General features: G+C 42.2%; 1 protein-coding gene across 1 annotated transcript in view; it reads left to right on the top strand.

Annotated features, from left to right (window-relative positions):
• gra (granulito) overlaps positions 1–14,781 on the top strand; it is a 220,301-nt gene that overhangs the window by 171,356 nt on the left and 34,164 nt on the right. Inside the window, exon 5 of the mRNA XM_078539725.1 lies at positions 8,994–9,106. Coding sequence (XP_078395851.1) covers positions 8,994–9,106 — 113 coding nt within the window. The remainder of the gene's footprint in view (positions 1–8,993; positions 9,107–14,781) is intronic.

The following is a 14,781-nucleotide window of genomic DNA, read 5'->3' as shown; positions in this document are numbered from 1 at the left end:
GTACACAACATTTCAAAAAGAATGGAAAAGAAGGTATAACCCTGATGGTTAAGGATGACATAAAGACAGTAGCGAGAAGGGATCTTGGCTTAGAAGATCAGGAAGTAGAATCAGTATTGATGGTGGGAATAACAAAGGTCAGGAAATGCTGGTGTGAGTAGTTGTTTATAGCCTCCCTAACTGTATTTACACTATTGGGCAAAGCATTAAACAAGAAATAATTGGAGCTTGTAACAAAGACAATGTAATAATTGTAGGAGACTTTAATCTTCATATAAACTAGACCCATCAAACTGGCAAAGGTGATCTGAAAATGAGTTTGTAGAATGTTTTTATGGTAGTTTCCTGGAACAAAATGTTGTAGAACCAATTAGAGATAATGCTATTTTAGATGTAGCATTGTGCAATGAGACAGTGATAATTAATAATCTCATAGTTAAAGATCCACTGAGGAAAAAATGATAATACAATTAAATTCCATATTAAGTTTAAAAGAGACATACTGCAGTCCCAAACAAGAACCTTAAACAAAACATAAACAAAAATACCTGGAAAAACTCAGCAGGTCTGGCAGCATCTGCGGAGAGGAACACAATTAGTGTTTCGAGTCCGAATGACCCTTCAACAGAACTAAGTAAAAATAGAAGACAGGTGAAATATAAGCTAGTTTAAGTGGGGTGGGGAGGGGGGACACAAGTAGAACTGGATAGAGGGCCAGTGATAGGTGGAGATAACCAAAAGATGTCATGGACAAAAGAACAAAGAGGTGTTGAAGGTCGTGATATTATCTAAGGAATGTGCTAATTAAGGGTAGAAAGCAGGACAAGCAAGGTACAGATAGCCCTAGTGGGGGTGAGGTGAGGGAATCGAAAAAGGCTAAAAGGTAGAGATAAAACAATGGATGGAAATACATTTAAAAATAATGGAAATAGGTGGGAAAAGAAAAATCTATATAAATCATTGGAAAAAAAGGGGGGATCGGAAAGGGGGTGGGGATGGAGGAGAAAGTTCATGATCTAAAATTGTTGAACTCAATATTCAGTCTGGAAGGCTGTAAAGTGCCTAGTTGGAAGATGAGGTGCTGTTCCTCCAGTTTGCGTTGAGCTTCACTGGAACAATGCAGCAGGCCAAGGACGGACATGTGGGCAAGAGAGCAGGGTGGAGTGTTGAAATGACAAGCGACAGGGGGGTCTGGGTAATGCTTGCGGACAGACCGAAGGTGTTCTGCAAAGCAGTCACCCAGTCTGCGTTTGGTCTCTCCAATGTAGAGGAAACCGCATTGGGAGCAACAAATGCAGTAGACTAAGTTGAGGGAAGTGCAAGTGAAATGCTGCTTCACTTGAAAAATTTGGGCCCTTGGACGGTGAGGAGAGGGGAAGTAAAGGGGCAGGTGTTGCACCTTCTGCGTTTGCATGGGAAGGTGCCGTGGGAGGGGGTTGAGGTGTAGGGGGTGATGGAGGAGTGGACCAGGGTGTCCCGGAGGGAACGATCCCTGCAGAATACTGCCAGGGGGCTGAAGGGAAGATGTGTTTGGTGGTGGCGTCATGCTGGAGTTGGCGGAAATGGCGGAGGTTGATCCTTTGAATGCGGAGGCTGGTGGGGTGATAAGTGAGGACAAGGGGGACCCTATCATGTTTCTGGGAGGGAGAGGAAGGTGTGAGGGCAGATGCCCTCAAAAGAACCTTAAACAAAGCTGATTACGTAGATGTGAAGGCTGAACTGGCTAAGATTGATTGAGTAAATAGACTAAAAGCTATGATGATACATAAACTGGGGAAACATTTAAAGAAACAATTCATAATGTTCAACGAAAATGCAGTCCATTAAAAAGCAAAAATTCAGCGAGGAAGACCCACCCTTGGCTCAGCCAGGAAGTTAAGGATAGTATTAGATTAAAAGAAGAAGCTTCAACATGGCAAAGAATGATCGTAAGCCTGAGGAGTGGGAGTGTCTAGAAACTGCCAAAGGGACACCAAAAGTTAATAAAAAGGGGAAAAAATAGAATGAGAGTAAACTAGGCAGGGATTTAAGAAAAGATTGTAAGAACTTTTACAAGTATATAGAAAGGAAGAGATCTCTGAAGTAGACAATATTCTCTTGGAGGCAGAGATAAGAGAAATTACTGTGGGGAATGAGGAAATTGCAGAGACACTGAACAAACATTTTGTGTCTTGTCTTCACAGTAGAAGGCACAAATTGTATACAGAAATAGAAGGTAATGTAGGTGCTAATAAGAGTGAGGAACTTAAGGTCATTAATATCAGCAGAGAAAAAGTATTGAAAAAGCTTAAGGGGTTATGAATCAGAGAATCACAAAATTGTTATGGTGCAGAAGGAGGCTATTCAGCCTAATGTGTCTGCACTGGCTCTCTGAATGAGCATTATGACTCAGTGCCATTACCTTGTCTTTTCCCCATAACCCTGCACATTGTTCGTATTTAAATAATCTCATCCCTGGAACCATGTTTGTAAACTTCTTCAGCACTCTCTCCAGTTTGTTCACATCTTTCCTAAAGTGTGGCACCCAGGACTGTACACAAAACTGCAGCTGAGATCTAACTAGTAACCTATACAAATTCAGCATAACCTCTTTGCTTTTGTACTCTATGCCCTTATTAATAAACCCTAGGATACTGTATGCTTTATTAACTGGTCTCACCACTTGTTCTGCCACCTTTTATGACTTATGCATGCATAAACCCAGGTCCCTCTGCTCCTGCACTCCCTCAAGAGTTGTACCCCTTATTTTACATTGTCCCCCCATGTTCTTCCTACCAAAATGAATCACCTCACACTTCTGTACGTTGAACTTCTTCAGCATCCTATCTGCCCACTCCACCGACTTGTGTGTCCTTTTGAAGTTCTACACTGTCCTCACAGTTTACAATGTTTCCAACATATGGATTAGGAGCAGGAGTAGGCCACTCAGCCCCTCGAGCCTGCTCTGTCATTCAAAAAGGTCATGGCTGATCTGAATGTAACGTCAACCCCACATTCCTGCCTATCTCCTTTCACCCCTGTGTTAATCAAAAATCTAACCAGTTCTGCCTTAAAAATACTCAAAGACTCTGCTTCCACCACATTTTGAGGAAGAGAGTTGCAAAAATTCACAAGCCTCGGGAAAAAAAAAACTCCTCATCTCTGTCTTAAATGAGCGACCCCTTATTTTTAAACAGTGACCCCTAGTTCTAGATTCTCCCAGAACAAACATCTTCTCCACATCCATCCTGTCAAGACCCCCTAGGATGTTAAAGGTTTCAATTAAGTCACCTGTTACTCTTCTAAATTCCAGTGGATACAAGCCTAACTTGCCTAGCCTTCCCTCATAAGACAACCTGCCCATTCTTGGTATTAGTTTAGTAAACCTTCTCTGACCTGCTTCTAATGTATTTACATCTTTCTTTAAATAAGGAGACCAGTCCTGTACACAATACTCTAAGCGTGGTCTTACCAATGCCCTGTACAACCATGCCATGAAGCATAACCTCCCTACTTTTGTAATCAATTCCTCTCACAATAAATGAGAACATTGCTTTTATGACTCATGCACTAGGATACCCAGATCCCTCTGAATCTCAGAGCTCTGCAACCTCTCACCATTTAGATAATAAGCTTATTTTTTATTCTTCCTGCCAAAATGAACAATTTCACATTTGCCCACATTATGCTCCATTTGCTAGATATTTTCCCACTCGCTTAACCTATCTATGTCACTTTGTAGCCTCCTTACATCCTCTGCACAATTTAATTTTCTACCTATCTTTGTGTCGTCAGCAAATTTAGCCACCATTCCTTCGGTCCCTTCATCCAAGTCATTTATATAAATTGTAAAAAGCTGAGGCCCGAGCACTGATCCCTGTGGCACACCACTCATCACATCCTGCCAACCAGAAAAAATACCCATTTATGCCAACTCTGCTTCCTGTTAGCTAATTAATCTTCTATCCATCCCAATATGTTACCCCCTACACCATGAGCTTTTATTTTCTTTTGTATCATCCGCAAACTTTGAAATTGTCCCCTGCACACCAAGATCTAGACCATTAAAATATATCAAGAAAAGCAAGGGTCCCAATATCAACCCCTGAGGAACTCCACTACAAACCTTCCTCCAGCTCCAAAATATCCAATAACCATTACTCACTGTTTCCTATTACTCAGTTAATTTTGTACCCATGTAGCTACTGTCCCTTTTATTCCATGAGCTATAAATTTTCTTACAAGTCTGTTGTGCAGCACTGTATCAAATGCCTTTTGGATGTCCATGTACACCATGTCAACAGCATTATCCTCATCAACCCTCTCTGTCACCTCTTCAAATTACTCCAGCAAGTTAGTTAAACATGATTTTCCCTTAAGAAACCCATGCTGGCTCTTCCTAATCAACCACATATGTGACTATTAATTCTATCCCGAATAATTGTTTCTAGGAGCTTCCCTGCCACTGAATTTAAACTGACTGGACTGTAATTACTGTGGTTATCCTTACAACCATTTTTTGAACAAGGGTGTAATGTTTTCAATTCCCCAGTCCTCTGGCACCTCCCCTGAGACCCAGGAAGACTAAAAGATTATGGTCAGTGCCCCTGCAATTTCCATTGTCATTTCCTTCAATACTCTTGGATGCATCTCATCCAGTTCTGGTGCCTTGTCAACTTTAAATGCTGACAGTTTACCCAATACCTCTCCATATCGGTTTTGAACCCTTCTAGTGACAGAGTTTCTGCCTCTGTCACCATGGCCTGGGTAGCATCTGCTTCCTTGGTAATGACAGATGCAAAGTATCCATTTAACACCTCAGTCATGCCCCCTCCCTCCATGTGTAAATCTTATTTATTGTCCCTAATCGGCCCTACTCCTTCTTTTACTACTCTCTTATTATTTATGTGCCTATAAAATACTTTGGGATTCCATTTTATGTTGGCTGCCAGTCTTTTCTCATAATCCCTCTTTGTTTCTCTTATTTGCTTCTTCATATCTCCTCTGAACCTTCTGTAATTAGGTTGGTTCTCAATTGTATTTTCTACCTGACACCTGTCATAAGCACACTTTTTCTTCTTTATCTTAATTTCTATCTCCTTTTTCATCCAGGGAGCTCTGGATTGGTTTACCCTACCTTTCCCTTTTGAGGGAATATACGTTGACTGTGCCCAAACTATTTCTTCTTTGAATGTGGCCCATTGTTCAGCTACAGTTTTTCCCACCAACCCTTGGTTCCAGTCCATCCGGCCCAGGTCCGTTATTGCCCCATTGAAGTTGGCTCTCCCCAAATTAATTATTTTTACTATGGATTGCCCGTTGTCCTTTTCTACTGTCATCCTAAACCTTATGATACAATGATCACAGTCTCCTAAATTTTCCCCCACTGGCACTTGATCCACTTGCCCCATCTCGTTTCCAAGAACCAAGTCTACCATTGCCTCCTTTCTTGTTGGACTGGGCACATACTACTGTAGAAATTCTCCTGAACACACTCTAGGAACTCTTGCCCCTATCTGCCTACGCACTACCACTATTCCAGTCTATATTTGGGTGTTTAAAGTACCCCATTATAACCACTCTATAATGTTTGCACCTCTCTGCAATTTCCCTGCAGATTTGTTCTTCTACATCCTTTCCACAAGTTGGTGGCCTATAGACTACACCAAGCAATGTAATTGTACCCTTTTTGTTCCTTAGCACTAACCAAGTTGATTCTGTCCTTGAACTCTCTGGGACATCCTCTTTCTGGTCGTCTTAACTAATACAGACACCCCTCCACCTTTTCTTCCTGTCCTTCCTTTCCTGAACACCTTGTACCCAGGAATATTTAACACTCAGTCTTGCCCTTCCTCGAGCCAGGTCTCTGTTATCGCTATAGCATCATGATCTAACAAATTCCCAGGACTTGATGGCCTAGGGCTCTAAAAGAGGTAGCTGCAGTGATAGTGGATATGCTAGTCATGATTTTCCAAAATCTGTAGATTCTAGTATGGTTCCAGCTGATTTAAAGTTAGCAAATGTAGCACTCTATACAGGAAAGGAGGGAGATAGAAAGCAACCACTCAGCCTGATATCAGTCATCAGGAAAATGCTGGAATTTATTATTAAGGATGTCTCAGCATAGAAAATCATAGTTTGATCAGACAAAGTCAACATGGTTTTATGACAGGCCAAATGTGTTTGACAAATTTATTAGAGTTTTTTGAGGATGTAGGGTAAATAATGGGAAGTCAGTAGATGTACTGTACTTGAATTTTCAAAAGGCATTTGATAAGGAGCTATACAAATGGTTAATACAAAAGATAATGGCTCATGGAGTTCAGAATAGTATTTTAACATGGATAGAGGATTGATTAATGGGCAGAAAGCAAAAAATAGGGAAAAACAGGGTATTTTCAAGTTGGCAGACTGTGACTAGTGGAGTGCGGCAAGGATCAGTACTGGGGCTTCAACTTTTTAAAATTCATGCTAATGGCTCAGATGAAGATACCAAGATTAATGTATCTATGTTTGCTGACGATACAAAACTAGGGTAATCTAGGAAGTGAGGAAGACACAAAGAGGCTACAAGGAGATGAAGACAGGATAGGTGAGTGAGGAACAAGGTGGAATATAATTTGGGGATGCGTGAGGTTATTCACATTGACAGTAAAAGTAGAAAATCAGATTTTTTTTTAAAGGTGTGAGCTTGTGCATGGTGATGTTCAGAGGGACCTGCATATACTCATACAAGAAACACAAAGTTAGCATGCAGGTACAGTAAGCAATTAGGAAGGCAAGGGGATTGTAGTAAGACATACAAGGCTTTTGTGAGACCACACCTGGAGTAGTGTGCACAGTTATGAATGGAAGAGCAGTCTCGATGAGCACTGTGGTGTACACCTCCTATTTTTTATGTTTTGATAGTAGACAAATGGATCCCAAGCCAAAGAAGATAGTAGGATGGTTGGTTTGTCAAAGAGGTGGACTTTACAGTGGGCCTTAAGGAGGGTCTTAAAGGAGGATAAAGAGATCTAGAGGCAAAAGGATTGAGGTTTAGGAAGTGAATTCCAGAGCATGAGGGATAGGCAACTGAAGGCACCATTAACTAAAGAAAGGGAAAATGCACACAAGGCCAGAGTGAACATCTGCATGTCATCCCTTCTATATTCATCTTCCCCTAAACAAAACAGCACAGATACAAAAGGATTCCCAAGAAAAGGTTATCATGACATTATTGAAGGTTTGGGCAGGGTGGGGGTTGTGGGGTGGAGAGAGGCGGGGCAATGGGGGAGCGGGGAGGTCTGGTGGACAATGAGAAAACAGTATCGTAACAATTGATACAAAGGCTTAAAAAAACCAAAGTGACAACATAATGGCTTGCCAAGCAAAACCATGTGGAAATTGATTCTTATTATCAGGCTCTTTAAATTAACTTATGAATAAAGGTTAGTCCCTCATACAATTATAGTATGAATAATTGGAAGGAAGGAAGCCATTTGGCCCACTGTATCTGTGACAGTCTTCTATAGTTATCTAATTATTCCCAATCTCCTGCCCTTTACCTCATAGCCCTGCAAATTTTTCCTTTTCAAGTAAACTTCCAGTTAATTTTTGAAAGTTACAACTAAATCTGCTTCTGTCTTTCAAGCAGTGCATTCCAGATTGTAACAACTCACTGCTAAAAACAAATCTCATCTCCTCTTGCCAATTATCTTAAATCTGAGTTCCCTAGCCATTTACCCTCCTGCTAGTGAGAACAGTTTCTCCACAACTATCAAGACCTTCAAAACTTTAATATATATTAAATCTTTCCTGATTCTCTGCTCTCATGAGAATAATCCCAGTTTCTCCAGACTCTCCATGTAGCAGAAGTCCTGTTACCATTCAAATAAATCTCAACAGCATTCTTTCCAAGACCTTGACATTCTTCTTAAAGTGTAGTGCCCAGAATTGGAGGTAAACAGTGATTTGTAGTTTACCATAACTTCCATTTTCTACTCTATTCCTCCATTTATAATGCCAGGTCCCACAACCTTGTATAAACGTGTTCTGTCATCAAAGATTTGTGTCTGTGAATTCTCAGGCCTGTGTTCCCTTTAAAATCCTTCTCATTTTCCATCCAAAATCTATCACTTGACACTTCTCTGCATTAAACTGCATCTGTCATGTGGCTGCCCATTTCAGTAGTTAGTCTATGCCCTCTTGAAGTCTGCTACTATCCTCCTCACTGTTTACATTTCCAAACTTTGTGTCCCTAGATGTCCATGCATAAACATGATGTTATCATAACTTCATTTCAGGCATTACAAAATAGCTCTCACTGTAATAGACAGGAACTTCTACCTCAATATCCTGTATTTACGACTTATATTTAATGTTAGTGATTTGGAAAATATACCACCAAGTGTTTAAAGTTGTATAAAGGTAATCTTTCCTCTCCCTTCTATTCAGTTTTGGCAAATATTTGTAACAGTGCAAGTCACTTTTTGCACCTAACTAAGTTCTAAACAAATTGTATTAGTATTTTGGGGGGAAATGTAGTTAACTTCCACTAATCAACAGATTTGTAATACATTTGCGGGTACTCCTCCAGCATTCACAGTTGCCAGGCTGAAATTGTATATGAATTTTTTCAGTACATCAAAAATGATACAACTAAGAATTATACAGTAGTGTGGCAGCATTATTTATTTTTAATACCAAAATTTATTTCCCACCTTTATATAACATCTTGTATTCTGCAAGTTCAAAGGCCAAACTATCAATCCAAGCTCCACAAGGAAACAGCCTGTAAAGAAAACAGCCCCAGTAGTTCAGCTGTGGTCATTCCTGTAGGTGCTCAACCAGAAATGTTCATTTAAGGCAACAATAAGAGTTGGGAACAAACAAGGTGCAGTAACATTGTGTGTAGTTTTAACAATACTCTTTAAAATTCTAGTGAGTAGTTTGACTTTAGCTGTATCTAAAGTTACAGATTTTTGTATTAATAAAATGTCCCATTTTGTTTACCAATTCAATTTATATTCCAGATGCAGAGAGGATTACATACAGCAGAGAATTCCTGATGAAAATTGCTAGCTTGCCTATTTCAAAAGAGAAACCTGAATTTTTGCCATCTCTTCCTGTGGTATTAGAGAGGCCAGTAAGTTATGCCCTTTTGGTTAGTGTTGTTTTTTATTGGTACATTGCATTTTCTGTAATAATGCTTCAATAATATTCACTATTTTGATTTTAGTTTGTTAACAAGATATTAAGAAAAGTTAAAAGAGTATGTCTGTATCCAGTTGCTAAGTGCACATTTTTGGCCTGCCAGTTTTGACTGTCCTTTTTAAGAAATAGAATTATATTACAGTATATTTCAAAAAGTACATTTTAAAAGAAAAAAAACACAAACATGGTTCTCCAACTCAATAATTCCCTTCCTTTTGAATTATTTCATGCTTATTCACCTCATTGCAGAGTAATTCTACTTTTCTGTCTTTTCAAACAACAGTTTTCTATATATAAAGTTAGAATTTCATCCTTCAGGTTAGAAAAAATTGGAAAGAAAAAGTTGTTTAGAGGATATAATCTGCTGCAGTAAAACTTTGGAGGGTGGCGTTAAATCTGAAATTCTTTCTGAAAACAATTGTAGTTTACAAATAATTGTTAGCGCTGCAATAAATCTCTGCAGTAATAGGGGAATGCAGAAAACCACAAATTTAAATTAACAGAAGCTGCCAGATGCTGGGAGGAAATGGCACCAAAGCCATTAGGCTTATTAATCTAATCATTGCTGGCATAAATATTGAACTTCAATTTGAAATTACTGAGCTGCATTTTCCAGGTCTGCCATATCAAACATACGGCGCATTCTTCTCTCAGAAATCTAGGACCTGCAAATTGTTTGTCTTTAATAGGTTATCTGCTATAACTAAGCTTCAAACTACAAGAATTTATCAATGTTTTATATTGAATTCAGTGCTTTAATAATGTTGCAACTTGTTGAGGGGGAATAATAAGAGCAGGAAAGAACTGCCATTAGTGATGCCAGGCGGCACAAAAATTGTACGTAGCTAGCAGTGACTAGGAACCTGTGGCTGAGCTGTGCCAAATCCTCAGCAAAGGCAAAATTAAATACATAACAAAAACAAAAATACCCGGAAAAACTCAGCAGGTCTGGCAGCATCTGTGGAGAGGAACACAGTTAACGTTTCGAGTCCGCATGACTCTTCAACAGAACTAAGGAAAATTAGAAAAGAGGTGAAATATAAGCTGGTTTAAGGGGGGGCAGGGTAGAGCTGGATAGAGGGCCAGTGATTGGTGGAGATAGCCAAAAGATGTCATAGACAAAAGGACAAAGAGGTGTTGAAGGTGGTGATATTATCTAAAGGAATGTGCTAATTAAGGGTAGAAAGCAGGACGAGCAAGGCACAGATAGCCGTAGTGGGGGTGGGGTGGGGTGAAGGAATCGAAAAAAGCTAAAAGGCAGAGATAAAACAATGGATGGAAATACATTTAAAAATAATAGAAATAGGTGGAAAAAGAAAAATCTATATAAATTATTGGAAAAAACAAAAAGGAGGGGGAAAATTGGAAAGGGGGTGGGGATGGAGGAGAGAGCTCATGATCTAAAATTGTTGAACTCAATATTCAGTCCGGAAGGCTGTAAAGTGCCTAGTCGGAAGATGAGGTGCTGTTCCTCCAGTTTGCGTTGAGCTTCACTGGAACAATGCAGCAAACCAAGGACGGACATGTGGGCATAAAAGCATGGCGGTGTGTTGAAATGGCAACCGACAGGGAGGTCTGGGTAATGCTTGCAGACAGACCGAAGGTGTTCTGCAAAGCGATCACCCAGTCTGTGTTTGGTCTCTCCAATGTAGAGGAAACCGCATTGGGAGCAATGAATGCAGTAGACTAAGTTGAGGGAAGTGCAAGTGAAATGCTGCTTCACTTGAAAGGAGTGTTTGGGCCCTTGGACGGTGAGGCGAGGGGAAGTAAAGGGGCAGGTGTTGCACCTTCTGCGGTTGCATGGGAAGGTGCCGTGGGAGGGGGTTGAGGTGTACTGGGTGATGGAGGAGTGGACCAGGGTGTCACGGAGGGAATGATCCCTACGGAATGCCGCCAGAGGGGGTGAAGGGAAGATGTGTTTGGTGGTGGCATCATGCTGGAGTTGGCGGAAATGGCGGAGGATGATCCTTTGAATGCGGAGGCTGGTGGGGTGATAAGTGAGGTCAAGGGGGACCCTATCATGTTTCTGGGAGGGAGAGGAAGGTGTGAGGGCGGATGCGTGGGAAATGGGCCGGACACGGTTGAGGGCCCTGTCAACCACCGTGGGTGGAAGACCTCGGTTAAGGAAGAAGGAGGACATGTCAGAGGAACTGTTTTTGAAAGTGGCATCATCAGAACAGATGCGACGGAGGCGGAGGAACTGCGAGAATGGGATGGAGTCCTTACAGTAAGCGGGGTGTGAGGAGCTGTAGTCGAGGTAGCTGTGAGAGTCGGTAGGCTTGTAATGGACATTGGTAGACAGTCTATCACCAGAAATTGAGACAGAGAGGTCAAGGAAGGGAAGGGAAGTGTCAGAGATGGACCATGTGAAAATGATGGAGGGGTGGAAATTGGAAGCAAAATTAATAAATTTTTCCAGGTCCAGACGAGAGCATGAAGCAGCACTGAAGTAATCATCAATGTACTGGAGAAAGAGTTGTGGGAGGGGGCCAGACTAGGACTGGAACAAGGAATGTTCCACATACTCCATAAAGAGACAGGCATAGCTGGGGCCCATGCGGGTACCCATAGCCACACCTTTTATTTAGAGGAAGTGAGAGGAGTTTAAGGAGAAATTATTCAGTGTGAGAAGAAATTCAGCCAGACGGAGGAGAGTAGTGGTGGATGGGTACTTCGGTGCTGCTTCATGCTCTCCTCTGGACCTGGAAAAATTTATTAATTTTGCTTCCAATTTCCACCCCTCCATCATTTTCACATGGTCCATCTCTGACACTTCCCTTCCCTTCCTTGACCTTTCTGTCTCAATTTCTGGCGATACTGTCCACTAATATCCATTACAAGCCTACCGACTCTCACAGCTACCTCGACTACAGCTCCTCACACCCCACTTACTGTAAGGACTCCATCCCATTCTCCCAGTTCCTTCGCCTCCATCGCATTTGTTCTTATGATGCCACTTTCAAAAACCGTTCCTCTGACATGTACTCCTTCTTTCTTAACCGAGGTTTTCCACCCACGGTGGTTGACAGGGCCCTCAACCGTGTCCGGTCCATCTCCCGCGCATCCGCCCTCACACCTTCCTGTCCCTCCCAGAAACATGATAGGGTCCCCCTTGACCTCACTTATCACCCCACCAGCCTCCGCATTCAAAGGATCATTCTCTGCCATTTCCGTCAACTCCAGCATGATGCCACTACCAAACACATCTTCCCTTCACCCCCCCGGCGGCATTCCGTAGGGATCGTTTCCTCCATGACACCCTGGTCCACTCCTCCATCACCCCCTACACCTCAACCCCCTCCCACGGCACCTTCCCATGCAACCGCAGAAGGTGCAACACCTGCCCCTTTACTTCCCCTCTCCTCACCATCCAAGGGCCCAAACACTCCTTTCAAGTGAAGCAGCATTTCACTTGCACTTCCCTCAACTTAGTCTACTGAATTTGTTGCTCCCAATGCAGTTTCCTCTACATTAGAGAGAGTAAACACAGACTGGGTGACTGCTTTGCAGAACACCTTCGGTCTGTCCGCAAGCATTACCCAGACCTCCCTGTCGCTTGCCATTTCAACACTCCACCCCGCTCTCTTGCCCACATGTCCATCCTTGGTTTGCTGCATTGTTCCAGTGAAGCTCAACGCAAACTGGAGGAACAGCACCTCATCTTCCGACTAGGCACTTTACAGCCTTCCGGACTGAATATTGAGTTCAACAATTTTAGATCATGAACTCTCTCCTCCATCCCCACCCACTTTCCGATTTTCCCCCTCCTTTTTGTTTTTTCCAATAATTTATATAGATTTTTCTTTTTCCACCTATTTCCATTATCTTTAAATGTATTTCCACCCATTGTTTTATCTCTACCTTTTAGCTTTTTTCGATTCCTTCACCCCACCCCACCCCCACTACGGCTATCTGTGCCTTGCTCGTCCTGCTTTCTACCCTTAATTAGCACATTCCTTTAGATAATATCACCACCTTCAACATCTCTTTGTTCTTTGGTCTGTGACATCTTTTGGTTATCTCCACCTATCACTGGCCCTCTATCCAGCTCTTCTTGTCTACCCCCCCACCCCCCCGCCTTTAAAGCAGCTTATATTTCACCTCTTTTCTAATTTTCCTTAGTTCTGCTGAAGAGTCATGCGGACTCGAAATGTTAACTGTGTTCCTCTCCACAGATGCTGCCAGACCTGCTGAGTTTTTCTAGATATTTTTGTTTTTGTTTTGGATTTCCAGAATCCGCAGTATTTTGCTTTTAAAATTATATTCATGATTGTTGTCAGCTATCAGTGTCCACAGCCCACAGCCTTAGTGTTGAGCTCTTTCCAAATGTTCTCTGGCACCATCTGCAATGTCTGCCAATTTCCAGGCCACAGATACATTATTCAGTACAGCCAATAATTTTATTAATTATAACAGCAAAGACTATATGATAGCAATAGCAATATCATTCCACTGTTGTGCTGGCTTTTCAGGGCCACGGTGCCCTTGAAATCACCGTGTACAATGTAATGCCCTATTTTTATTGTTAACACTTTTATTTTGGAAAGGGAGGATGTCCTTGAGGCGGCAAAGACAGAATCCATTTGTTCAAATTGTGAAGCAAAAAGGGGGTGATCTTACTACTCGGGATATTCGATAGGCCCCCAAATACTGTGTGTGTGTGTGAGAGAGAGAGAGAGACAGAGGAGCAACTCAGCAAATCACAGAGATGTGAAATAATTATGGAGTGGTGATGTTGGGGATCTTGGTCTTCCTAAATAGAAACATTGGCCAGAATTTTTCCGTCGGTAAGTTGGGGGTGGGTCCCACTCGCCGACGCGGAAATGACATAGGATGACGTCGGGGGAACCCCCGACATCATCCTTCCCCACTTAAATATTCAGAAAGGCAGGCGGACAGCGAAATCAGCTGTCCGCCCGCCAACCTGTCAATGGCCAATTGAGGCCATTGACAGGATAATTAAGCTAATTAAAGGCCCTGCCTGTCCAACCTTAAGGCTGGCGGGCAGGCCAGGAGCCCCAGCGGGCTTCTGAAAAAATATGAAACCTCATCCATTGATGGGATGAGGTTTCACGTCTGTTTTAAAAAATTTTAATAAACTTTATGTAATATTTATTAACATGTCCCATCTCGTGTGACATTGTCACATGAGGGGGACTTGTTAATAATTTTTTTATTTTTCTATTTTTTAAGTTTATAACACTTTCAGCGCTCTCCCTGAGACAGCACTTAGTCTCAGGAAGATGTGCGCTCTTTCACGCGCAGTTGGGGAATCCCTCCCCCCCCCCCGCACAGGAAGTGCATAGCGCTTCCCGTCAGTTGGCCCGCCCACTCAAAATTGCGGTGGGACCCATTTCGGCGGCGGCGATCGGCTGCCTGCCCACTGCCAAGCCGGTGGGGCCTGCCTGCCCATCAAGGGCAAAATTCTGCCCATTGCATGTAAAAGCAGGGAAGTTATGCTGATAAAGGTCTGGCAACATCACAACTAGAGGATTACATCCAGTTCTGGCCATCAAACTTTAGGAAGGATGTGAAGGTTTTTGAGAGGGTGCAGAGGTGGTTTACCAGAGTGGTTCCACAGATGAGGGATTTTAATACAAGGTTAGG

Source organism: Cetorhinus maximus, chromosome 4, assembly GCF_964194155.1.
Source record: "Cetorhinus maximus chromosome 4, sCetMax3.hap1.1, whole genome shotgun sequence".
In the NCBI taxonomy this organism is placed as follows: Eukaryota; Metazoa; Chordata; class Chondrichthyes; order Lamniformes; family Cetorhinidae; genus Cetorhinus; species Cetorhinus maximus.
This window is presented reverse-complemented; position numbering and strand designations above follow the sequence as displayed.